The 26,980-nt window shown below is 45.1% G+C and overlaps 2 protein-coding genes across 6 annotated transcripts in view; one reads left to right on the top strand and one right to left on the bottom strand.

Annotated features, from left to right (window-relative positions):
- The window catches only part of Galk2 (galactokinase 2), a 94,735-nt gene extending 69,267 nt beyond the window's left edge, over positions 1 to 25,468 (bottom strand). Inside the window, exons 1-3 of one of the 4 annotated variants that reach the window (XM_042688014.1) lie at positions 25,396 to 25,468; positions 9,292 to 9,380; positions 4,279 to 4,402 (exon numbers count right to left, since the gene is read on the bottom strand). In XM_042688014.1, coding sequence (XP_042543948.1) covers positions 4,279 to 4,402; positions 9,292 to 9,361 — 194 coding nt within the window. In that variant the 5' untranslated portion in view covers positions 9,362 to 9,380; positions 25,396 to 25,468. Of the gene's footprint in view, positions 1 to 4,278; positions 4,403 to 9,291; positions 9,381 to 10,105; positions 10,126 to 15,707; positions 15,860 to 24,730; positions 24,916 to 25,395 lie in introns of those variants that run through there. The other 3 variants (XM_042688012.1, XM_042688013.1, XM_042688016.1) reach the window with 3 other exon arrangements.
- Positions 25,262 to 26,980, top strand: part of Cops2 (COP9 signalosome subunit 2) — a 30,117-nt gene continuing 28,398 nt past the window's right edge. For both annotated transcript variants that reach the window (XM_042688018.1, XM_042688017.1), the window contains exon 1: positions 25,262 to 25,398. In XM_042688018.1, coding sequence (XP_042543952.1) covers positions 25,345 to 25,398 — 54 coding nt within the window. In that variant the 5' untranslated portion in view covers positions 25,262 to 25,344. The remainder of the gene's footprint in view (positions 25,399 to 26,980) is intronic.

The following is a 26,980-nucleotide window of genomic DNA, read 5'->3' as shown; positions in this document are numbered from 1 at the left end:
ATCAGTTATCCTGAGCCTGCTGTTTGGCAGACCCCCAAAGTACTCAAAACCCCCTTCTTACTCTGTGCCAGCCATCCAACTTGACTATCTGCACAGTTTAAGAAAAGAAAGGAACAAGAAAACAATTATTCTAATGGATTATAACCACTGGAAAAAAATAAGATTCCAAGCCAGGCACCAGTGGCTCACCCCTGCCTATAATCCCAGTACTCATAAGGTTGAGACCTAAGGATCACAGTTCAAAGTCAGTCCAGGCAGAAAAGTCCCTGTGAGGCTTTTATCTCCAATGAACCACTCAAAAACCAGAAGTGGAGCTGTGGCTGAAAGCGTTAGAGCACTATCCTTGAGCGAAAGAGCTTAGGGACAGCACCAAGGCTCTGAGTTCAAGCCGTATGGTAGACAGAGAAAAAGAAAAAGAAAAAAGAAAAGAAAAAATGAGCCTATACTAGTATACTGAAATAAATTAATCGAGTAAATACCTCAATGAAGAAGGCAAAATATGGGCTGGGAAGGTGGCTCAGTGGTAGAGCACTTGCCTTGCATGCCTGAGGTCCTGGATTCGATTCCTCAGCACCACATAAGCAAAAAGAAAAAAAAGCCGGAAGTGGTGCTGTGGCTCAAGTGGTAGAATGCTAGCCTTGAGCTGAAGAGCTGAGGGATAGCACCCAGGCCCAGAGTTCAGGCCCCAAGACCAGACCCCCCCCCCAAAAAAAAGAAGGCAAAACATTTATTAAAAAAAAAAAATCAACTGCTGACAACTGGTGAATCATGCCTGTAATCTTAGCTATTCAGGAGGCTGAGATCTGAGGATCACGTATCACAGTTCAAAGCCAGCCTGGACAGTAAAGTCCATAGACTCTTATCTCCAATTAATTACCAAAAAGCTGGAAGTAGAGCTGTGGCTCAAGTGGTGAGTGCTAGCTTTGAGCAAAAATTCTCAGGGACAGTGCCCAGGCCCTGAGTTCAAGCCCCAAGACTGGTACAAGCATGGGTGCACACATACTCATGCAAGTGTACACATACACACAATCAACTAACAAACATTGAAGAAATTATGGAAATTAAAAAATCACCACTGGATAATAGATAATACTGTGATAAAAGAAAAGGATTGGGGGCTGGGAAGGTGGCTCAGTGGTAGAGCGCTTGCCTTGCATGCATGAGGCCCTGGGTTCGATTCCTCAGCACCACATAAGCAAAAAGGAAAAAGCCGCAAGTGGCGCTGTGGCTCAAGTGGTAGAGCGCTAGCCTTGAGCTGAAGAGCTGAGGGACAGCGCCCAGGCCCAGAGTTCAGGCCCCACGACCAGACCCCCCCCCTCCCAAAAAAAGAAAAGGATCACCAATGGATGTTAAAAATAGAGAAACAGGTATTTATACAGACTAAGTATTTTCTTCCACCAGTTGTTTATTAATTGCAAAGAGACAGCAGTAACTTTAAAATTAATATTGTCAACAAAGAGATATTGTATACTTCCTTGATATGATGCATTGAGAATAACATCCATGGATATGTTTGAACTCTCTGCAGTACTTCTGTGACTTATTTGTAAGAAGAATAAACTCCAAAATGAAAGATAGTTAGGATGGATGGATAGACAGGCAGGCAGGTAGACAGAATGGTAAATCAAATGATAAAATATGAAACAGAAAAGGCAGGGAGTGAAGCAGCATTTCCCAGACCACATAATTTAATAAATATCGGCTATGTGCCAATCACTGCAATAAGTTCCTTCTATGCTTTTTCCTAGCTTAATAACAAAGTAAATCATCTCTATGAAGAAAAAAATGTAATGACTGCTTAAATCTGCAGGGTTTGCAAAGGAAAACAAATGTGAGAGGCAGAGAACTTGTCTTTAAGAATGAAATTTAGGGCTGGGAAGGTGGCTCAGTGGTACAGCGCTTGCCTTGCATGCATGAGGCCCTGGGTTCGATTCCTCAGCACCACATAAGCAAAAAAGAAAAAAGCTGGAAGTGGCGCTGTGGCTCAAGTGGTAGAGTGCTAGCCTTGAGCTGAAGAGCTGAGGGACAGCACCCAGGCCCAGAGTTCAGGCCCCATGACCGGACCCCCCCAAAAAAAAAAAAAAAGAATGAAATTTAAGCTGGGCTTGGGCGCTGGTGGCTCATGCCTATAATCCTAGCTACTCAGGAGGCTGAGCTCTGAGGAACACAATTCAAAGCCAGCTCGGACAGGAAAGGACAGGAAAGTCCATGAGACTCTTATCTCCAATAAACCACCAGAAAACTGGAAGTGGCGCTGTGGCTCAAACTGTAGAGCCCCTCGCCTTGGGCTGAAGAGCTGAAGGAAGCACCCAGGCTGAGAGTTCAAGCCCCACGACTGCCAAGAAAAAAAAAGAATGAAATTTAGTCAAGACTAGCAATCACTACCAGGCAATAATTCTATACGACAGTGTGCAATGCTACATGGGACATGAGGCTAAGAGGGTCAGCATTTAGTGGAAAAGGAAAGCCTTCCAGGTGGCTCCGAAATATTTAGTGACTTTCCAAGGATACCTGGTCTGATTCCAGCTCATGAGTACTTTATTATATTGGTAGTCATAAAACTTAGAATGTCTCCCTCAGTCAGCAAGGGTCACAGAATTTAGAAGCACATAAAGCTATCTAGCAGATCTGATGGGTTTTGAAAGTCACAAAAACCGGAAAAAAAAAATGGGGAAAAAAGAGGAGAGTTGTATGTAGAAAGCTAGATGCGTAACATTGAAGAAAACCCTGTAAAGTGCCAACCTACAGAGTTAGAAGTGTAGCTTAATTCTCTTGTAGAAAACAAAATTGTCTATCTTTGCTGTTGCCAGCAACCTGGTCTTGCCTTTCTGCTCAGTATTTTCCTGTGGCTCAAAAATGGGCCCTTCTTTTCACACCTACCCCATTCCTACATCATCATCAACCTGCTTTCTCCATTCTTACTCTCACATTGCAGAATTCTGTGAACACAATTCCTGAAAATGTAGTAAGGTATGACTCATGAGGTATGCGCCTTTATACCTAATTCCCACTTAATTTCATTCATTTCTTCACTTGTTCTCCCAACAAACATTTTCCAAGTATCTATGCTGTTAGTGTCAAATGCTGTGCTAGACCACGTATAATGACAATACCATAAAAAAGAAGTAACTTAGAAAGATGTACAAGACACAAACCCTGAAATAACAAGCACTTCTGAGATAAACTAAGATCTAAGACAAATGGATATACATATATCGACATATATGTACATGTGAACATGTGTGTACATATGGATACATATATGTATATGTATATTCATATATGCATACATTAATCAAAATTACTTTTGAAAAAGACAATATCAAGGGACTCGTAGTACCTGATTTCAGGACTTATAAAGTTTCAGTTATCAGACATAAAGACAAAGAGATCAGTAGAATAAAATCCATTACTATATTCTCACATTGACTTATTTCTGTTTATGCTAAAAATGGTGGAAAGTAAAAGGATAGCAATATGAAAAAAAAGAAAAGAAAAACCTCAATCCTTATCACATGCTACATACAAAAAAACATTCAAAAAGCATCACAGACCAAACAGAAGAGCTAAAATTATTAAACTTTATTAAATTATTAAACTTCTAGAGAAAAACATGGGGGAAAATTAAGTGATCTTAAGTTTGCCAAAGATGACTTTAATAGTCAAAAAGTACAAACTAGCCGAATACCGGTAGCTCAAGCCTGTAATCCTAGCTACTCAGGAGGCTGAGATCTGAGGATCAGGGTTCAAAGCCAGCTCGGGCAGGGAACTGTGAGACTCTTATTTCCAATAAACCACTAGACACCCGGAAGTGGTGCTGTGGCTCAGCGCTTGCCTTGAGCTGAAGAGCACAGGGAAAGCACCCAGGCCCAGAGTTCAAGCCCCAGGACCAACAAAAAAAAAGTACAAACTAGTCAGGCACTGGCTCATGCCTGTAATCCTAGCTACTCAGGAGGCTGAGATCTCAGGATCACAGTTCAAAACCAGTCTAGGAAGGAAAGTCTACAAGACTCTTATCTCCAATTAACTGCTCAAAAACCAGAAATGGCACTGTAGCTCAAAGTGGTAGTGCACTAAGCTCAAGGACAGTACCCAGGCCATGAGTTCGAGCTCCAGAACCAAAAAAAAAAAAAATGTCAAAGAGTGACTATAAATTAAATAAATTATGTGACTTCTCTGCATATCATATCGTCTAAAGAGTTTGCTCTGCATGTAAACACTACATACCTACACACACAAGCACAAACTGCACATGCACTGGCAAACCTGAATACTCACGGGTACAAGGGATTTGTATTGGCCAGCTGGAGCGTGTGGGTCTTCACAGGTTCCACGGCTATTAACATATCTTGTTCTACAGCCATAGGAAGAACAGAATATCCACAGTAGTCTATATGCTCTCCTAGAAAAAAAGACATAGCACTTTTTTTCATTGCTGGTGAGACAAAAGAACCTCAAGTAAGCGGACAACAAGGAAAAACAAGACAGAAAATAAAAACACTAAGGGCATGGGTGGGTGTGATTCAAGTGGTAGAGTGCTTGCATAGCAAGCTCAACACCTTGCGTTTGAAACTCTAGCATGAGGGCTGGGAATGTGGCTTAGTGGTAGAGTGCTTGCCTAGCATGCATGAAGCCCTGGGTTCAATTCCTCAGTACCACATAAACAGGAAAAAGCCAGAGGTGGTACTGTGGCTCACGTGGTAGAGCGCTAGCCTTGAGCAGAAGGAAATATGTGACTTCCTTTATTTGCTCATACACTGCAAGTCTAGATGAGATTAGATCTTTTTATGGTTCCTTTTCCTATCTTTGCCTGGCATATTACCCATGACTTGACCATTGATGATTTAATTGCAAGACATTTGTTTAGGCCAAATCTTTCCCTTTAGTAGAGTTTATTATCTAGTAAGGAAGAGAGTTGAAATCAAATACCACTAATATAAGGGAAAATATATTTAAAACTTCAATTGTTCATATTAAAAATACTAATACTAAGTGATGACAGAGAAAGGAGATATTTGATTTCCTTGATGCTCATGAACTAGAAATGAAAAACAAAAATTGAGCAATAGTGCCCCAGTCCTGAGTTCAAGCCCCAGGTCTAGCAAAAAAAAAAAAACCGTAGCATGAGCTGGGTGCTGGTAGCTCAGGCTGAGCTAGCCTTCAGCAAAAAGAGCTCAGGGACAGTGCCCTGGCCGTGAGTTCAAGCCCCACAGCCGACCAAAAATAAATAAATAATAAAATAAAATAAATAAATAAAACTCTAATATGCGCGCACGCGCACACACACACACACACACACACACACACACACACACACACACACACACACACACACACACACACACTGGTAGGGGAAAAACAAAAGGAGGAAGTAACAAAACTTGATAGGAAATGTACTCATTATCTTACTCATGTAACTGTAACCCTTCTATACAGTATTTTTACAATAAAAAATATATACCAAAAAAGATAAAAAAAATAAGCATATCAGTTACTTTCTCATTGGTGTTGTTAAAGTCCTTTTCATCTTAGGCTCTTTTTTGCTATATGCTATTTCTTTTTTTTTTTTTTTTTTGTCGGTCGTGGGGCTTGAACTCTGGGCCTGGGCGCTGTCCCTCAGCTCTTCAGCTCAGGGCGAGCGCTCTACCACTTGAGCTACTGCACCACTTCCGGTTTTCTGGTGGTTTATTGGAGATAGGAGTCTCACGGTCTTTCCTGCCCGGGCTGGCTTTGAACCGCGATCCTCAGATCTCAGCCTCCTGAGTGGCTAGGATTACAGGCGTGAGCCACCAGCGCCCGGCTGCCATATGCTATTTCTAATTGGTAATCATTTTCAATATTTTTTCTTTTTTTTTTTTGGGTTGGTCGTGGGGCCTGAACTCTGGGCCTGGGCGCTGTCCCTCAGCTCTTCAGCTCAAGGCTAGCACTCTACCACTTGAGCCACAGTGCCACTTCCAGCTTTTTTCTTTTTGCTTATGTGGTGCTGAGGAGCCGAACCCAGGGCCTCATGCATGCAAGGCAAGCGCTCTACCACTGAGCCACTTTCCCAGCCCAAGCATGTTTTTTATTCTTTAAAATGGATTGATAAAGGGCTTTTTAATAGATTAGCAAGAATGGAGAACTGGTTTTCAGAGTTATCTTTCTTCCTTCTCACTTTCAAGACAATAACAGGAAACAAACACAGACAGATATTCAAATAAGTAGGCCTCCTGCCTGGCCTGATGATATATGCCAGGAATTCCAACCATTCAGGGGGCAAAGATCAAGAGGAGTACAGTTAAAAGAAGCAGGGTGAAATATTCGCAGGACCCTCATCTGAACAAGCAGTCCGTGCATAGTGATGGGCTCCTATAATTCCAGGTATGAGGGAGGTTACGTAAGTAGGGAGAATTGCTGCCACAGACAAGACCAGGCAAAAAGTATGAGATCCTGTCTGAAAAGAAATTAAAAGCTAAAGGGCAGGGGCATGGCTCAAGTGGTACCCCTAGTATACCACCACTCCCCCCGCCCCCCCAAAAAAGGAGAAGCACGGCTGTGCTGTGGGGGAGGATTACAACCCGGGAGGCAGCCTGCTGGGAACGAACAATGGTGATGTGTCCCATCCTTTACCCTGGATTCCAGGATCCATGGTGCTAGAATGCCAGCCAGTTGGGCTGTGGAAGTACCGAAGTAACCAACCTAAGTAGGGAAAGAATGAGGGAGTTGCTTGGAGTAGACAGGCTGCTCCTGTTCGTTTTCATATGTGGATGTTTCTGGCACTGGGAGGTACTTGGGGCCTTGTGGGGTGTGAAACCATTGGGGATCAGACAACTCATGATAGGAGTAGCACCAGGACCTTGTCTGCAGGTCGATGGCTGATGACAGGGTCATGGCACTGGCCTCTCCTTCCTCTACTGTGGTGAGGTACTGGGACTTGTGCTCGGCAATCCCGAGCTTCCCGGGAGTGCTGCTATGTGCAGTGGACAAGAATAGGGGGACGGGGTATTGAAGGGCATTATCAGAGCTGAATTCTCCGTGTGCATCCCAAAAGGCACACTGAAAGTTCCAAGTAACTTTTTTTTTTTTTTCCGGTCATGGGGCCTGAGCTCTGGGCCTGGGTGCTGTCCCCTCAGCTCTTCAGCTCAAGGCTAGTGCTCTACCACTTGAGCCACAGCGCCACTTCCGGCTTTTTTCTTTTTGCTTATGTGGTGCTGAGGAATCGAACCCAGGGCCTCATGCATGCAAGGCAAGCGCTCTACCACTGAGCCACCTTCCCAGCCCCAGAAGTAAGTTTATATATAATGACAAATGGCTCACACCTGTAATGCTAGCTACTAAGGAGGCTGATTTCTGAGGATCATGGTTCGAAGCCAGCCTGGGCAGAAAAGTGGTCTCTTATCTCTACTGCACTGCCAAAAAACTGAAAGTGGAGCTGTGGGTCAAGTGGCAGAACACTAGCCTTGAGCAAAAATGCTCAGTGAAGTGGATCCTGAGATGGGGCCCACGCTAGTATGATTCCATTTTGAGCTTTGCCTTTTTTTTTTTTTAGAGATTTTAGACTTGATGGGCCTAGTTCCCAGAATGAAAAAAATGCATCTGGTCCCCCTCCCCTTAACAACCTAACCCACCCTTGATTGTTCAGTTGAAGACTGACCCATAAAACAGATAGGTTGTAATCTGGCTCCAGCTGGCGACACCATGTGCTTACGGTAAACCCTGCCTTTTGCACATGCTTACGGTAAACTCTGCCTACTGGCCACCTGTGTGGGGTCTGGTTTGACTGTACAATCCTTTGTGTATGTTACAATCCCATTGGTCATCTGCATGTGACCAGGCTCAACCTCATGGATTTTGCCTTTAAAAACCAAAGAATGGGGGCCGCTCGGGGGTCGCAATATCAGCTCTGGAGCCTGTGCTGCGGCCCTGGCCGGTCAGAATAGGAACCTTCTCAATAAAGTTGCTTCTTTGTTAACAACTTTGTTGTGGTGGGCTGACACTCCAGACGACTAGGCAGGCTTGCCTGCCTTATAGGGGTCTTCCTACTACACTCAGGGACAGTGACCATGACCCAAGTTCAAGCCCCAGGACTGGCACCATAAAAGAAAAAAAGAAAAGAAGAGAAAGAAAGAGAAAAAAAGAAATGTTCTTAGGTATATTAATAGAATATCAATTTCATAGGTTATTATGAAGATATTAAAATAAACATTATGACCCCTACAGAAACAAAGAAAAAGATGGTATTTCTTTTTATTTTTCGCGCTGGTACTAGGGCTTAAACTCAGGGCTGCATCTTTTACTTGGCTATTTTGCTCAAGGCTGGTGCTTTACCACTTGAGCTATACCTGTACTTTCAGCTTTTTGCTGGTTAATTAGAGATAAGAGTCTCACAGAATTTTCTATCCCAGTTGGCTTCGAATCTGGATCCTCAGATCTTAGTTTCCTGAGTAACTAGGATTACAAGCATGAGCAACCAGCACTCAACAAGAAAATTATAATAACTGAGAAAAGAACAGAAAATTATCAATTATTATGAAATATAGAGATAAGGAAATAGTATAAAAATTTGTTTTAAAAGATTTTTTATTATTAAACTTAAAAGTATTTCACTGGGGGCAAGGAGGAGTTGGGGAGGTGAGGGGGGAAGGGATGGTAGGGAAAAAACAAAGGAAGGGGTAACAATGCTTGATAGGAAATGTACTCATTACTCTTACTCATGTAACTCCTTTGTACAGTATCTTTACAATGAAAAATATATATATGTGTGTGTGTGTGTGTGTGTGTACTTCAGAGATGTGTGTGTGTATGTGTATGTGTGTGTGTGTGTACTTCAGAGCCAGGCACTGGTGGCTCATGCCTATAATCCTAGCTACTCAAGAGGCTGAGACCTGAGGATCGCGGTTCAAAGCCAGCCTGGGCAGGAAAGTCCATGAGACTCTTATCTCCAATAAACCACCAGAAAACCAGAAGCAGTGCTGTGGCTCAAGTGGCAGAGTGTGTGCCTTGAGCTGAAGAACTGAGGGACAGCGCCCAGGCCCAAAGTTGAAGCCCCATGACTGAAAAAAAAGTATTTCACAAAAGAAACAAAAAAGAAAACCTAAAAAACTGGACACATTTTTTTTTTTGGTCTGAGACCTGGACTTGAACTCAGTATCTGATGTTCACTGGCTGGTGCTCTACCACTTGAGCCACACCTCCAATCCAAAGACCACCATTTTTGAAAGTAAGGAATAGAAATACTTCCAAATATTCCTCCAACACAATAGTAAAAAGCCATCAAAATTAAGAAATTAAGAGAACAAACTCTTGAAATACCTATTATGTTGACTCTTCCAGGTGCTCGAACATAATATTTGGGTATGGAACCAAACTTAGATTTAAACATCTCTTTGAGCTTCAGCAATCTGTAAAGAGAATTTCAAAATATCAAATATTAGAAAGATTCTCATTGGAGGGCTGGGAAGGTGGCTCAGTGGTAGAGCGCTTGTCTTGCATGCATGAGGCCCTGGGTTCGATTCCTCAGCACCACATAAGCAAAAAGAAAAAAGCCAGAAGTGGCGCTGTGGCTCGAGTGGTAGAGCGCTAGCTTTGAGCTGAAGAGCTGAGGGACAGCGCCCAGGCCCAGAGTTCAGGTCCCAGGACTGGACCCCAAAAACAAACAAACAAAAAAAACAGAAAGATTCTCAGTGGAGGGGCTGGGGCGTAGTCCCAAACCAGAGTACACATGCAGCATGCTGAAGGCCTGGGTTAATTCCTCAACACTGCAGAAAGCAAGCCTGTAAGGTAGACATGCTTATGTAATCATACAGCTAAGCACACTGAAGAATTAAGTTAAGGTTGAAGTACCCAACAACAACCCCCACAAAGGCAATTTCTTTTGATTGTGAAGAAAAGAAAACTAACTGCTCATAGTTTTTCCAGTGATATTCAAGGAAGAATCTCTTTCCACTACAAGTAATAGTCAGGAGTCATTATGTCATAAGGTTCCATACTCACTAAGGACCATAAACCATCTCAAAATGTCAGAAATGTATTGTTCTCCAGTTCTGTAGGCAGCTGTCTGAAATCCGGAATCAGCAGTACCGTGCACCTCCACAACTTACAGAGAACACTCCTTGCGTCTTCCTACCTTCTGGTGGTGGTTTTCAGTCCTGGTACACTTTGGCCTCATATTGCTGGTACTCTCTGCCCCTGTTGCCACTTAGCATTCTCCCTGCGTGTGTCCATCTGGGGACTTTTCCTTGCAAGATAGATACTAATCATACCGAATTAAGGCCCAAATAATTGAGTATGACATCTAAATTTGATTATCGGTACAAAGAAGCCAATCCAATGAAGTCATAGTCTAAGCATGAAAGTGGACGTGAATTTCAAGGGTTATACCACTAAACCCAGTTGATGGGGTCAGTTGAAAGCTAGAATGGACATCAAGAATCCAACTGCAATTCTGGTGGAGCCTAATTCAATACCAAAGTTTACTATTTTCCCTTGGCCTCGTTTCTAAACAATGTGAACTATACATTCCTCTCAGGTCCTATCCAAATCCAAAATTCTTATAGTAGATTTAACAATCTCATACTGCTGAGTCGTGTCAATTGAAGAGCTTCCACATTCATTCTGCTGTGTCTAAGTAATAATCCTAGTACAGTACACATTTGTTAAAGCCTAACATATTCAAATTTTGAATAATTAATTGGTCTTAGGGATTTATTAGTTGCATTTCCAGGTTAGCCTAAATTTCAAGCTCTTCCTGTTTCAGCCACTTAGCAATGCCAATCACTGAGGGGGTGGGGAGGGGAGGTGCAGTGCACGCACGTGCATGCTAGTCATGGACCTTGAGCTCGGGGCCTGAGCACTGGCCCTGAGCTTTTGTGCTCAAGACTGGCACTCTACCATTTGAGCCACAGCTCCAGATTTTTTTGGCAGTTAGTTGGAGATAAAAGTCTCATGAACTTTCCTGCCCAGGCTGGCCTCGAACCACAATCCTCAGATCTTAACCTCCTTAGTAGCTAGTATTATAGACGTGAGCCACAGACTCTCATCTCCAATTAACCTTCAAAAAAGCCAAAAATAGTGGGCTGGGAAGGTGGATCAGTGGTAGAGCGCTTGCCTTGCATGCCTGAGGCCCTGGGTTCGATTCCTCAGTACCACATAAGCAAAAAAAAAGAAAGAAGCCAGAAGTGGCACTGTGGCTCAAGTGGTAGAGCACTTGCCTTGAGCTGAAGAGCTGAGGGACAGCACCCAGGCCCAGAGTTCAAGCCCCACAACCGATTAAAAAAAAAAAAAGGAAATGGTACAGGATTATGAACCAAATGGACAAACTTCTAGGAAGGAAAGTAGGAACAAGCAACTGAGGAGAGAATCATAGATAACAGTTAAGAAACTGGATTCAAGAGCTGGGAAGGTGGCTCAGTGGTAGAGCGCTTGCCTTGCATGCATGACGCCCTGGGTTTGATTCCCCAGCACCACATAAGCAAAAAGGAAAAAAGCCGGAAGTGGCGCTGTGGCTCAAGTGGTAGAGCGCTAGCCTTGAGCTGAAGAGCTGAGGGACAGCGCCCAGGCCCAGAGTTCAGGCCCATGACTGGACCCAAAACAAAAACAAGAAACTGGATTCAAGCTTTATTGACTACGCATTTAAATATTCCCAATCCTTTATATTAAAATGCATTTGGGTTATCCAGTTAAGAGTTGGTAGAACTCTTCTTCATACAGCAACATGTACAGCAGCATTATTCCTAAGAATAAAAACAGTGGAAGCAATCCAAAAGACAACTGATAAATGGGTAAACAAAATGTACCATATCTGGGGCTGGGAAGGTGGCTCAGTGCTTGCCTTGTATACATGAGGCCCTAGGTTTGATTCCTCAGCACCACATAAGCAGAAAAAGCCAGAAGTGGCGCTGTGGCTCAAGAGGTAGAACGCTAGTGTTGAGCTGAAGAGCTGAGGGGCAGCGCCCAGGCCCAGAGTTCAAGCCCTGCCACCAACAAAAAATAAATTAAAAAATTAAAAATCTAAAAAAAAAATTGTACCATATCTATACAACAGAATATGGACTGTAAAAAAGAATCACATACCAATGCATATTACAATATTGATAAACCATGACGACATTCTAAGTGAAAAGTCACACTCAACAACACCCTCCCCCAAAACAAAACAAACAAACAAAAAAACCCTGATAGCCAGGTGCTAGTTGCTCATGCCTGTAATCCTAGCTACTCAGGAGGCTGAATTCTGTAGACTACAGTTGGAAGCCAGCCCAGCGAGACTCTTTTTTCCAATGAACTACTCAGAAAAAGCTGGAAGTAGAGCTGTGGCTCGAGTGATAGAATACTAGCCTTGAACAAAAGGATCTCAGAGACAGTGTCCAAACCAGGTTCAAGTCCCAGGACTACCACAAAGAAAAGAAGAAAAAGCAAACCTGTATTTTATGATTTCATTTATTTAAAGTGTCTGGAGTACCCCAAATCTATTAAGACATAAACTAATGAGTAGTTGCTTAAGGCGTGGGTGCTGTGCAGTATGGGATGTCCCAGGGTAATAATTTAAGTGATGATGAGGCTCTTTTGAGGTTAGAAAATGATCAAAATTAGATTGCGGTGATGGTTGCAAAACTCTTGTAAGACTGAAAACTATTTAATTGAAAACCTCAAATGGGTGAATTATATGGGATGTGAAAATCAAGTAAGAATCCAACAATTTAAAACTTAATCATAAAAAGGAGAGAAAAGAGAGTGCTGATAAAGATACAAGGAAAGCTAGAACATGTCAGAACGGTTCTAGTGAGCAACATGTGTTGCATGCATAAAGTATAGTGCTTTTTATTTCTATTTGACTCTCATAGAAAAACAAAAAACAAAAAACAGCCAACCACTGGTGGCTCTTAGCTGTAAACCTAGCTGCTCAGGAGGCCGAGATCTGAGAACTGTGGTTCAAAGTCAGCCTAGGCAGGAAAAGTCCATGAGAACTCATCTCCAACTAACCAGTAAAAAGCTTAAAATGAAGCTATGGTGGTAGAGGGCTCAGGTGGTAGAGGGCTATCCTTAAGGATAGCACGCAGGTCCTTAGTTCAATCCACAGGACCAGCGTCCATGCAAGCAAACACACACACACACACACACACACACACACACACACACACACACACACACACACACACTACACCTATGAAGTTGAAAAGGCATCTTGAACGGAAAGCTGGACAGGCTCATGCTGGAACTCTCAGAGAATTACAGTATTCTGTTTAGATTTAGCAAAAATCATCCCTCTTAAAATGAATATGTGCCCTCAAAACATTCCTGCAAGCTAGGCACAGGTGGCTCATGCCTATAACCCTAGCTACTCAGGAAGCTGAGATCTGAGGATCCCAATTCAAAAACAGCTAGAGCAGAAAATTCTAAGAGACTCTTCAATTAACCAGCAAAAAGCCCTAAGTGGAGGTGTGGCTCAAGTGGCAGAAAATTAGCTTTGAGCAAAAAAGCCAAGCAGAAGTGTTAGGCCAAGTTCAAGCACCAGTACTAGCAGGTGCACACACATGCACTACCACAGCCCTCACACAAAGATTCCTGAAAACAAACGTGGCTGGAAACAATTGAAGAGCACACCTATATAATAAACAAGAAAATAGTAGAGCGTATTATGAAGTCTTCTGTAGCTAGCACAAATACTAACATTAAGAATTTGCCGGGAGGGGCTGGGAAGGTGGCTCAGTGGAAGAGCACTTGACTTGCATTCCTGAGGCCCTGGGTTCGATTCCTCAGCACCACATAAGCAAAAAGAAAAAATCCGGAAGTGGCGCTGTGGTTCAAGTGGTAGAGCCTTGAGCCTTCAGCCTTGAGCCTTGAGCTGAGGGACAGCACCCAGGCCCAGAGTTCAGGCCCCACGATTGGACCCCCCCCAAAAAAAAAAGAATTTGCTGCATGACTAAATGCTATAAAAATGATGAAAGACAAAGCACACAGGAAATTTGCTAACCATTGCCTCACTTTCAGTGCATGTACTTTTGTTCATCATCCCTCCTGCAGAGTAGGAATTAATCTTTATCTTAAAATCATATAAAATGAGGCACGGTGATACACACCTGTAATCCAATCTACTCAGCATGCTAAGATAGAAGGATCCTGGTCCAAGGCTGGCCTGAACAAAAACACAAGATCCTATCTGAAAACTAAAAAGCAAAAGGACTGGGAAATAGCTCAAGTGGTAATAGCATTCTTGTCCCGACCAGAGGCCGAGTTCAATCCCCAGTACTGCTAACAAAAAAAACAAACATCATACACACACACACATATATAAATCTATAGTTATACCTATAACTATAGATATATATATAATCTGATATTATATATATAGATTTACAGATATATCTACATATCTGTCTATATATCTATAGATTATTATATTATCTATATATCTATCTATAGATATGTATATATATACATAGGTAAGATAGATGTATCTATAGATATATAGATATATGTGTGTGTGTGCAAATCTATGATATATAATGTGTATACAGTATGTAAATATAAGTGAAAACATACTTCTAATTTATACATGGGCATGTTTCATGTAATACCAAAATACAGACTGCATTTTCATGTGACAAATTCCTCACGACTCTTTTGAAGCAGGTTTTCTTTTCCTTTTTTTTTTTTTTGCCAGTCATGGGGCCTGAACTCTGGGCCTGGGCTCTGTTCCTCAGCTCTTCAGCTCAAGGCAAGCGCTCTACCACCTGAGCCACAGCGCCACTTCCAGTTTTTTCTGCTTATGTGGTGCTGAGGAATCGAACCCAGGACCTCATGCATGCAAGGCAAGCGCTCTACCACTGAGCCACCTTCCCAGCCTCTTGAAGCAGGTTTTCTCTGTGTCCTAACTCATTCAAACCTATCAGGACAACAGTACGATGCCAGTACCTCCGGAAAACGTTACAGCACTGGAGACGTTAAGTAGCAGTCCAATGCTATGCGGGCCTCTATGGAGGACAAAACACTTATTTCTGGAGACTGATGCACCCTTTTTGCTGGTTTGGGCTCCCTTTTCGAATCATGCTGAAGTATAATATTGTCAGCTGACACAAAACTACAAGGAAGTAGGAAGACTTCAGGATAAAAAAAAAAAGAACTAGGGTGTGGGGGAAGCTGACAGCCAAGTGGAAGAGGACCCAACGTCAGAAAAGCCCTTGGCTAACGCGGCCAGGGGAGACCTCACTAAGACCTCAGCCTTAGAAAGCGGGACCAAGAACTTCTAGGAAGAACCTGTCATGGAAAAGATTCTCCACCAGACCCACTGAGCCGGGAGCTGCGCTGCAGCCGGGCCTGGCAGCGCGCGCGCCCCTCCCATGACAGTCCGAGACTCCGGGATTCTGACTGGTGGGCTGACTGACTGACCGAGCAGGGGGCGTCGGCGGCGTCACCGGGCGGGCGGGGGAGGGGGGGCAGCCGAGCGCGGGCCGCCCCGGGCGCTCGCGGTGCGGTGCCGCGCGGTGCCAAGGCGGCGGCCGGCCTCGGGGACGTGGCGCGCACGTGCGGCCGCGCGCAGGTGAGCCGGGCCGGACGGGCGCGGCGGGAGGGTTCGGGGCGCCTTTCCAGCAAGACCCGTCCCGGAGGCATCCGAGGGTCCTGTCTGCCCCCCCTGCCCCCCAGGACCAAGCAGCGCCAGCAGGGCCCCAGGCCGCCCGACCCTCGCCGGGCCAACCCGGGAGGCCACGACGTGGCACGGTCTCCCCCACCTGGGCTGCGCCGCCGCCCGGGCGCCGCGCGTGCCCGGGGCCTCCGAGGCCATCGTTGGCTAGCTCTTGTTTTCCTGCAGTTTCGGGCGGCAGTCACGAGACGGACGGGCGCCGGAGCTTTCTTCCGGAGGACCCCGAGCGTGGCGCTGCGGAACTGCCGCGGTGGAGGGGCCCCCGGCCCCGGCCCCGGCCCCGCCCCGGGCCCCGCCCCCGAGCCATCCCCCCGGGCCCCGCCCCCGAGCCGGCCCCCGGCCCCGCCCCCGAGCCATCCCCCGGGCCCCGCCCCCGAGCCGGCCCCGCCCCCGAGCCATCCCCCGGGCCCCGCCCCCGAGCCGGCCCCGCCCCCGAGCCGGCCCCGCCCCCGAGCCATCCCCCGGGCCCCGCCCCCGAGCCGGCCCCGCCCCGGGCAGCGCAGCCTCCCACCGACCCCGACACCCCGCCACCCCGGCCGGGGCCGGCCCGCTGACGAGCTCTCCCTCTGGCGCCCGGAGACCCGCCCCACCTGGCTGGCAGCTCCATCTGTTTTTCTTTCTTCAAATTTAGCGTTCCTCAATGACCAGGCTGCGGTCAAAAACTAACATGTTTCGCTGTGGCCTCTTACGGGTAATATGCATCGCCAAATCGAGCCGCACCTGACACCGGAGTGGCGCTCATCCAGAACACAATCAACAGTGAAAAGGAGGAAATTTGGGGTTGCCAACCCCTCCATTTCGAGTTACCTAGAGAAATCAGGACACCCCAACTCGAGAACTTCACCAGGTCCACATAGGTGCTTAGGCATCGTCGGTCCCACCACCAGCGCCACCTCCCAAGAGCAGGGGACCTCATGACGCGATTCAGAAGCAAGGACTGAAAGGTCACAGTGTGGCCAAGGTCACATTGGTCATTCATAGCAAAACTCAAACTAAAATTTTTGACTCTGCACTTTGTAGCTCAAAATATTAAGATTAAATGCAAGTGAAGCAGAGAGCAGCAGAAAAATCCTAGGGTTTTCCAATTAAGGAAGTTTTGGGCAAACACTTTCATTACTCCATTGCTATAATAAACCACATGAGAATCAGAGCATCCCTAAATAAGACACCTCCCCAAATATACCAGTATGTATCCTACCTTCCTTGTGCCAAGAGTCTTACTAAGAAAGCACTTTCTATAGTACATTATTATCTCTTTTAAAGCCCCAACAGTCCTCATGGGGTTGAACAAACATTGTCACTTTCAAGAAGACATTACTAAGACTGGGGACAGGGATGAAGTAGTAGAGCACTCCTACATAGCTGGGATTACAGGGATGAGCCACAGAACCTAGTTTACAGCAATGTCTCTCTTATATGAGGCAATCCTGAGATGAATTGGGACACATTTGTGACTGTTTAATCATTATGCATACTTCTTACCCCTTATTTAAACCTAAATCCTTCCACTCTTACTTTCATCACTGAAAGCTGAGCTGAAATGCTTACTCTGCCCCTCCTTGGAAGAGCCACACCACATTAAATATCTTCATTTGTCCTTCATCATGATCCCTCCATTTCCTTTTTTACTGGCATGTTGGGGTGAGTGGCTGGACCTGAAATGTGGAACCCCTAGAGTGAAGCCTCTAAAACTGATTACACAACCATCACAAATGTGCTTTTAAGGAAAGAAAATTCCTTTCCTGAATAAAGTGCGTAAGATATGCTACAGCTGAACTGAAGGCAGCAATATTTGACTACTAGATGTCCATTTGACTTCTGGCCTCATTCTCCACCCTTCACTGAGCTTTTGCTGGCTGACCTTTATGGACTGCACTGGGTGGCTTTATCCTACAGCTTCTGCATGGATTTGGTCAAAAAAAGAACTGGCAAGATAGGAGAGTAAGAGAACTGAGAGGTTAAAGTACCCCTACCCACAGACACACACACACCGACAGTGACTACTAACTTCCATGGTTCCCATTCCTGCTGTGCAATTCGCTCTGGCAACCCATTTCTTCCCTATTCACTTACAATAGTATGACTTCCGGCCAGTTGGTAGTCTCTATGTGTTTTACCTTCTTTGTTTCCTTGAATTCTACCAACACACCTGCTAGAGTGGCTGGAAAAGACAGTACACTAAGTGTTGGTGAGAAGATGGGGAAACTAGTACTCTATACACATGTGATAGGTGTAAAAAAAAAAAAAAGGATAAAGCCACTCAGGAAAACAATTTGCATTTCTTAAAACTTTAAACATATAACTGCATATGATCCAACCATCGATACTAAGCATTTATCTATGTTTGTATCCATTACTGTGCAACAATATTATCATAAACTTAATGATATAAAGCAAATACATAGTACTTGTTTTTTTTTTTTTTTTTTGGTCCGGTCGTGGGGCCTGAACTCTGGGCCTGGACACTGTCCCTCAGCTCTTCAGCTCAAGGCTAGTGCTCTACCACTTGAGCCACAGCGCCACTTCCGGCTTTTTTCTTTTTGCTTATGTGGTGCTGAGGAATCGAACCCAGGGTCTCAGGCATGCAAGGCAAGCGCTCTACCACTGAGCCACCTTCCCAGCCCTACTTGTTTTTTAACTGCATTTTTTTATCTTTTCTTTTTTTGGTACTGGGGATTAAACCCAGGAGGATGCACTTGCTAGACACACACTTTCAAACTGAGCTACATCCCAGCCCACAAACACAGTTATTATACTACAATTTCTTTTTTTTTGGTCCGGTCGTGGAGCCTGAACTCTGGGTCTGGGTGCTGTCCCTCAGCTCTTCAGCTCAAGGCTAGCGCTCTACCACTTGAGCCATAGCGCCACTTCCGGCTTTTTTCTTCTTGCTTATGTGGTGCTGAGGAATGGAACCCAGGGCCTCATACATGCAAGGCAAGTGCTCTACCACTGAGCCACCTTTCCAGCTCCTATACTACAATTTCTTTGGCTTTGGGATTCAGCTGAAATGGGTCCTCTAGAGAAACACAGTCTTATCTGAGACTCAAATGGGGAAGGATTCATAATCCAATGGCAGCTTTTAGAAGTCAGTTCCTGTGAGCTGTCAGACATTACAATTAATTGTTGGCTTTTGGCCAGACACCACCCTCAGCTTCCTGCCACATGGTCTTTTGAAACCTAGGTACTTGCTTTTCTCAAGGCCAGAAAAGGAGAAATCTGTTTTAGCTAGAGGGGCTTCATAGTGCTATATAATGCAATCATGTATACATCGTATCAAAGACAGCAGCTTTTTCATGTCACATTAGTTAGAAGCAAGACACACCTCCTACTACCACTCAAAGGGCAAAGAATTATGCAACAGCATTGATAACTACCTAAACCCCAACGTTTATCCACCACGTTACTTGTACACAAATATTCTGGGACACAAACTGAAAGAAAAAAAAAACAAATATTCATCAGCAAGCAGTTAAATTGAGGCATAGAATACTCAAGCCATAAAAGAACCAATCGCTACATGCAACAACCTCATAAATCACCAATTATACTGAGAAGCCAGACAAATGAGAGTGTAACATGTTTGATTCCAATAATTCAAAAGTGCGGAGGGCACTGGTGATTCATGCATGTCATCCTAGCTACTTAGAAGGCTGAGATCTAAGGATCACAAGTCAAAGTCGGCCAAAAGTCCATCTTAACCACAATTTTTTTTAAGCCAGAAGTGGAGTTGTGTCTCTAGTGGTAGAGTGCTAGCCTTGAGCAAAATGACTCAGGGACAGCACCCAGGCCCTGAGTTCAAGCTCCAGTACCAGAAAAACAACAACAACAACAAAGAAAGAAACTAGAAACAAAGTTATAGGAACAGAAAGTAGATTAGTAGCTTCCTGGGGGAAATGAAGGGAAAGGAGATAAATGACCAAAGACTCTCTGCAAGTATTTTATGAAGAAACTTCTAGAGCTGGTGATGTGACTCAAGCAGTAGACCGCCTGACTAGCAAGTGCAAAGCCCCAAGTTTAAGCCCCAGCACTGCCCCCATACACACACAAAAAAATTCTGCAATGACAAATATTTTCACCATCTTGGTATAGTGATAGTCTCACAGGTGTACTTATATAACAAAATTAGATTGGTTAAGTCTATTGAACTTAATGTACCTCAATAAAGCTCTAAATTATACCTCAATAAAGTTGCTGTTAAAACTACTTCTTAAAAACAGAACGTGTGTGTGTGTGTGTGTGTGTGCGTGCGTGCGTGCGTGCGTGTGTGTGTGTGTGTGTGTGTGTTGGTCCTGGAGTTTGAATCCAGGGCCTGGGTGCTAGACCTGAGTTGTTTATTTGTTTGTTAGGGTCCGGTCATGGGGCCTAAACTAAACTCTGGGCCTGGGCGCTGTCCCTCAGCTCTTCAGTTCAAGGCTAGCACTCTACCACTTGAGCCACAGCGCCACTTCCGGCTTTTTTCTTTTTGCTTATGTGGTGCTAAGGAATCAAACCCAGGGCCTCATGCATGCAAGGCAAGTGCTCTACCACTGAGCCACTTTCTCAGCCCAGACCTGAGTTTTTCTGCTCAAAGCTAGCACTCTATCACTTGAGCATCAGCTCCACTTCTGGCTTTTTCCCCCCCTCTGGTACTTACTTAGAGGTAAGAGTCTCACAGACTTTCCTGCTCAAGCTGGCTCAGACCTCAGACTCCTGAGTAGCTAGGATTACAGGCATGAGCTACTAGAATCTGCTCAAAAAGTCTATTTTTAACCAGGTCACTGTATCATACCAAAGCACTCTATAAAATAATTTTTAAGTTACTTACCATTGAATAAAACTAATGTAAAAAAAAATGAGTGTCTTACCTACACAAAATATTTAGTATAAGATATGTGAAGGAAAAACCGGGTGCCAGTGGCTCACGCCTATAATCCCAGCTACTCAGGAGGCTGAGATCTGAGGATCACGGCTCAAAGCCAGCCTGGGCAGAAAAGTCCTTGAGACTCTTACCTCTGATATACCACTAGAAAACCAGAAGTCGAGCTGTGGCTCAAGTGTTACAGTGATCACCTTGAGCTGAATAGCTCAGAGAGTGCACCCAAGACCAGACTTCAAGCCCCACAACCAACACAAAAAAAAACAAAGATATGTGAAGGAATATTAAAATGGACTTTTATGAACAGGTACTTTGATATAGAGAAATAGATTCATTAATGCCTATTATTCAACAAATAATAATTGTATGTCCATGTGAAGCACTGTAAAGACCATTAAATTGCTACTATCATTCAAACTGGGCTAAATAAGTTTGGGTATAACCAAGGAAAAAGTTCAAAATTTAGCTGCCATTTTCCAAGTATTTCAACTTATTTGAATAATTATGTCCCCATTGTAGAAGAAAGACATTACATTGAAAAGCAGCATATCACACAATAAATTTAATATAAATCAACGCTCACTTATACGCATGTGATCACTATGGCCCTGGTCAATAATTTCAGATTTTTTTTTGTCAGTCTGGGCCTGGGCACTGTCCCTCAGTCCTTTAGCTCAAGGCTAGTGCTCTACCATTTGAGCCACAACACCATTTCCAGCTTTTTCTGTTTATGTGGTGCTGAGGAATTGAACCCAGGGCCTCATGCATGCAAAGCAAGCACTCTACCAGTGAGCCACCTTCCCAGCCTGTAATTTCAGTTTTTGTTTTGTTTTGGTTTGATTTTTTGGGGGGGTCCGGTCGTGGGGCCTGAATTCTGGGCCTGGGTGCTGCCCCTCAGCTCTTCAGCTCAAGGCTAGCATTCTACCACTTGAGCCACAGCGCCACTTCCGGCTTTTTTCTTTTTGCTTATGTAGTGCTGAGGAGTCGAACCGAGCCTCATGCATGCAAAGCAAGCACTCTACCACTGAGCCACCTTCCCAGCCTATAATTTCAGAATTTTTTTTTAACAAGATTCTTTTTTTTTTTTTGCCAGTCATGGTGCCTGAACTCTGGGCCTGGGCACTGTCCCTCAGCTCTTCAGCTCAAGGCTAGTGCTCTACCACTTGAGCCACAGCACCACTTCCAGCTTTTTCTGCTTATGTGGTGCTGAGGAATCGAACCCAGGGCCTCATGAATGCAAGGCAAGCACTCTACCACTGAGCTACCTTCCCAGCCCCTAATTTCAGAATTTTTATCTTGAGTAAAATGCAAAGTTAGAAGCCAACAAGCCTCCTAACTACCTTGGGATTCTACTTGCTCTTTTGATGACTATAAGCTGTTATAGGTAGATGAATCATGTTACTTACTTTCGTAACTTCCAAGAAGGATGAGTGGTATATTTTGCTGGGTGAACAGTACTAACACAGACTTAAACCTAGAAAATCAAAGTTTTGCCTTGTTTTAAAGTTACTAGGTCTGGCAGTGCAGCTCCAGTGATAGAACACTTGTCTGCTGAATATGAGGCCCTGAGTTTAAACCCCAGTATCCCATACATGCACAAATGTCACAAGGAGTAATCCTAAGCTGGACCTCATAACCTTTCAGAAAGAATTTCTGTGTGAGGGCTGGGAATATGGCTTAGTGGTAGAGTGCTTGCCTAGCATGCATGAAGCTCTGGGTTTGATTCCTCAGTAGCACATAAACAGAAAAAGCCCGAAGTGGCGCTGTGGCTCAAGTGGTAGAGGGCTACCATTGAGTACAGAGAGGCTCAAGGACAGTGCCTAGGCCCTGAGTTCAAGTTCCAGGGCCAGCAAAAAAAAAAAAAAAAGAATTTCTATGTGGCATTTAATGGTGCTGTGGCTCAAGTGGTACAGCACTAGCCTTGAGCTGAAGAGCTCAGGGACAGCGCCCAAGCTGAGTTCAAGGCCCATGACCAATAACAAAGCTTTGGATGCCAAAGTGATATGTAAAGGCTTTTCCATCCTAATATTTTATGTTTGAAGATGAATTTTAATATAAAACTAAATATTAAATGATATCAGGGAATTGTTCATTGTAAGGATGATGCTATGATTACACAGAATAGACTTAACTTTAGAAAATACACATAGCTGTATTTAGGGGTTATATTGTCATGATATCTTTACCTTGTGTTCAATATACATATACACACAATAAAAGCTGATCGTGGGTATAATATGTGTCCACTATTCTTTTAGTTTTATATGTATATATATATTTTTTTTTGGGGGGGGGGGTCTGGTCGTGGAGCCTGAACTCTGGGCCTGGGCGCTGTCCCTCAGCTCTTCAGCTCAAGGCTAGCACTCTACCACTTGAGCCACAGTGCCACTTCCGGCTTTTTTCTTTTTGCTTATGTGGTGCCGAGGAATCGAACCCAGGGCCTCAGGCATGAAAGGCAAGCGCTCTACCACTGAGCCACCTTCCCAGCCCCTCTTTTAGTTATATATATATTTGAAATTTCTCATAGTGAGATGTTGGAAGGAAAAGGCTCTGAGAAAATATTTGTGTTTACAGGTGAGACAGACAGTATTACAGTTTTAAATACAACTGAAGAGAACTATGACCAAGAAGATGTCAAGGTTTTAGTGAGTACTAAAAATAATCTGTCTTTGGGAGCTTTTTTTCCTAAGGAAAAAGAAAATTCCTCTTTTGGGGCTTTTTTCCTAAAAAATATTCCTCTTTTGGAGTTTTCCTAAGAAAAAGAGGAAGTTATTCCTTTTTGGAACTTTTTTCTTTATTTTTTTTATTGTGAAAGAGTACATTTACTGTTGCCTCCTCCTTTGTTTCCCCTTCCCATCTCTCCCCCCTCCCCCCCCCACCCCGCCCCTTCCCTGAAGCTTTTTTTCTAAGGGGAGAAGAAAAAAATCCTCTTTTGAAGCTTTTATCCTAAGAAAAAATTAGACTTGAAATAATATTAAATCACAATTGCTTAAAACTGCTGTTTTTGACCCATTCTGAATGTGTAATTATAAATTAGGCTGCACTGGTACATTCAATATAGAGTTAAAACAATCATCAAAATAATCATGAGTGTAATGGGCAAGGAAGTGCACACCTATAATCTCAGCACTTGGGAGGCTGACACACACGAAATTCTAGTCCAAGGCCAGTTGTGGCTAATAATAATAGTATTACAGGCTCCTGTGTTACTAGTTACTCAGGAGGCTGAGATATGAGGATTGCAGCTGGAAGCTAGCAGGGGCAGGAAAGTCTTGTGAGTTTTTTTTTTTTTTTTTTGGGTCCGGTCGTGGGGCCTGAACTCTGGGCCTGGGCGCTGTCCCTCAGCAATTCAGCTCAAGGCGAGCACTCTACCACTTGAGCCACAGTGCCACTTCCGGCTTTTTTCTTTTTGCTTATGTGGTGCTGAGGAATCGAACCCAGGGCCTCATGCATGCAAGGCAAGCTCTCTACCACTGAACCACCTTCCCCTTGTGAGATTGTTATCTCCAATTAACTATCAAAAAGGGGGGGGGGGGGGAGACCAGAAGTGGAGCTGTGGCAAAAGTGGTAGAGTGCTAGACTTCAGAGAGAGGAAAAAAAAATAAACAAAAGGTCACAGCACCCAAACCCTATGTTCAAACCCCAGAACTGACTGACATACACACACACACACACACACACCACACCACACCAACAAAAACTAGTATAGGTGTCTACTCATCTATACTGCTGCAATAACTAAGTGCAGAAATATTTTAAAAATACCTATACTGTAACTGTGAAACATGTACCATTTCAAGCAGACAGAACTGGAAGTTGATCTGGAAAATGTTCCCTGTTTGAAAAGCAGAGGTTCACCCCTTCCCACCCTACCCCAACTCCTATTGACTTCAATTTTCCTCTATCTCGAAAGCAGCTAACGAGTTGGTGCGAAGGGATGCTTCTGCTTTAAAAGCGGTCTTGACATGAGCTACCTTAATTGGATTCCCAAGGGCAATAAAATTCAATTTCTAATTCGTTGGGGGAACTGAATTAAGAATTGAGGCGCCTCAATGGGTGCATGCATACGGAGTTCAGGATGTCCCTTCATTTTATTTTTGCAAATACTGACAGGATTGTCACAATAATCCAGGTGTTGTGGACTGTGTGTGTGTGTGTGTGTGTGTGTGTGTGTGTGTGTGTGGTTGAAAAGAAAATCTGCAAACATCCCAGGGACCCACCACAGCAACGTGCGGCCTAATGGAGGAAGTAACTACCTGCTCCCTGGGACCGGCGTGCCAGCCTTTCCCCCCCGGAAGGCTTCGGGTCCTATGCTGCCCATTATGTTCACCAGAAGGAAGAAAGTTCCAGAGTGTAGAGCTTCTGGCGCGAGCTCAAGATTGTTCGAGACCCTCAGACGCGACGCGCACCACCATCATCATCATCGCCGCCGCCGCCGCCGCCGCCACAGGCCCCAGTTGCTACGTCTGGTTGCTAAGGCACCAACCGCCCCACCGGAAGTGGCGGTAAGTGTAAGGGAGGGGGGGTGTGTGTGCACTTCCCTTTTCACGCCGTCGCGAATCTTCCGGCGGTGGAGCTTATTCGTTCCGGGTGGAAACTTCAGCTCTTCATTTTAAGAGCGTCGGGGACGCAGCGGAGGGGGGTGGGTGGGTGGGGAAGGGTGGGGGGAAAGGCCAAGAGAGAGAGAGAGAGCGGAGAGAGAGCGAGCGGAAAGCGAGAACGAGGGAGAGAGGGGAGAGAAGTGGGGAGTGACGCTGCTTCGGGGCCGCGGGGCATTGTGGGAGAAGCTGTCTCCGATTTCTCCTCCCTCCCCGCCCCCCCTCCGCCCCTCGGGCTCGGCTCCTCTCCTCCCCTCCCCCTCCCAGCCAAGATGTCTGACATGGAGGATGATTTCATGTGCGACGACGAGGAGGACTACGACCTGGTGAGGCGCCGGGAGCGGGGCTCTGGGGTCGGAGATGGGGTCTGGGGGTCGGGGCCGAGGCCGTGGCTGCTGTGGCTTCCTCTCGTCGAGCATGGGTCCCTTTCCCCCTTCCCCCTCTCGGCGTGCAGTGACAGGACGGGTTTACCTCCTCCTCCTCCTCCTCCTCCTCCTCCTCCCCACGCCGGGCCCTGCGTCTCCATCGTGGGGGGCGGGGAGGGGCAAGGAGGGAGCACAAATCGTAAAGGGGAGTTGGGGAGGTCGGGCCCTGGGGGGGCGGTGGGGGGGGTGGAGGATCCCAGGCCGGGCTCTCCACGTCTGAGCGCGTCGTGGGGTTACACGGACGCCCCTGAACCTTCGGGTTAGGTCGGGTTCTCCAATGCCTCCCTTCCTCCTCCTCCTCCCCCCTTTTCTTCACTCTTCCTTCCCCTGCCCTCCTCCTCCTCTCCCCCCTCCCTCCCTCCCTCCTTCCCCTCCAACGCGCGAGCTGCCTCGAGGGCCGTGCAGGGGGGGGGGGGGGGGAGATCTTTAGGCCCTGGCTGGCTTTCCTCTTTCACGGGGCCCAGTTAGTTTTCTGGGCTCCCCCCCCCCCGATGATTAAGAGTAAAAGCGGGTGCAGAATTCTGGGAGTGTTGTTGGTTTTTTTTATTTTGGGGGGGGGGTTGGAGGGGGAATAGGGGAAATGGAAGAGGAGGAGGGAGGGGGAGGGGAGGTGGTGGATACTGCCTCCCTTCCCACCCCCACCCCCCCCCCCCCCCAGGCCTGACTGGGAAAGGCTGCCCGGTGCGTCTCCTGGAAACAGCTTGCTTCGCCTAGTTGTGTGCAGGCTGGATTTGGGTGGGAAGCAAAGGTGCAATGGAGAGTTGAGAGCAGAAAGAAGAAAAAGAAAGCTGGGGGACTGGGGGGGGGGGGGGACATGGGGGGCAGGCAGGGAGGGAGAGAAACTAGTTGAACTACTTGTTTGGTTCTTTAAGAGAAAAAGCTGGTTAGGGGGATTTGGTTTTCTGCTATTGTTGATGGTGGGTTTTTTTTTTTGTTTTTGGCGTGGGTGGGGATGAAACCAAGGAGTGTTTGTGTTTCGTTGTATTTTTGTTTTTGGAAAGGTATGGATTAAACGAATGGCTTTTTTTTCCTCCTTGATTTAAGAAAATTCCTCAGTTGTAGAAGCTTTAAGATCTCAACAACATAAAAGGAATATTTATTTGGTTGGTGATTTTTTTTTTTCCTCTTCCAAGATTCAGGTTTTGTGAATTAATTCACAGGTTTTAAAACAAATTTAGCCGATGGTCAGATTGTTACGCACACACCCTACTGTGTGGGAACTAAAAAAAAAAAAGACCCCAAAAATTAGCATCAGTTTTCTATTAGGGGTATTTTGTTTGGGTCTTACATATTATGGAGATTCTCCATTAGGATAAAGTTGTGAAGTAGATGCTTTGGGAAGTCTGGCTCATTTTATTTTATTTTATTTTTTTAAGAAATGTTATCAAGATACTGTTTTGAGTTAATGAATGGCTTCTTAGTATAGAGGAATAATATTTCCAGTTCATCTTTTTAAGTTTTTTAAAAAAGCATATTTTGTGAA

The sequence above is a fragment of the Dipodomys spectabilis genome, unplaced genomic scaffold, assembly GCF_019054845.1.
Source record: "Dipodomys spectabilis isolate Male_0828 unplaced genomic scaffold, ASM1905484v1 ptg000108l, whole genome shotgun sequence".
Taxonomy (NCBI): Eukaryota; Metazoa; Chordata; class Mammalia; order Rodentia; family Heteromyidae; genus Dipodomys; species Dipodomys spectabilis.
The sequence above is the reverse complement of the archived record's forward strand: the minus strand, read 5'-3'. Positions and strand labels throughout refer to the sequence as shown.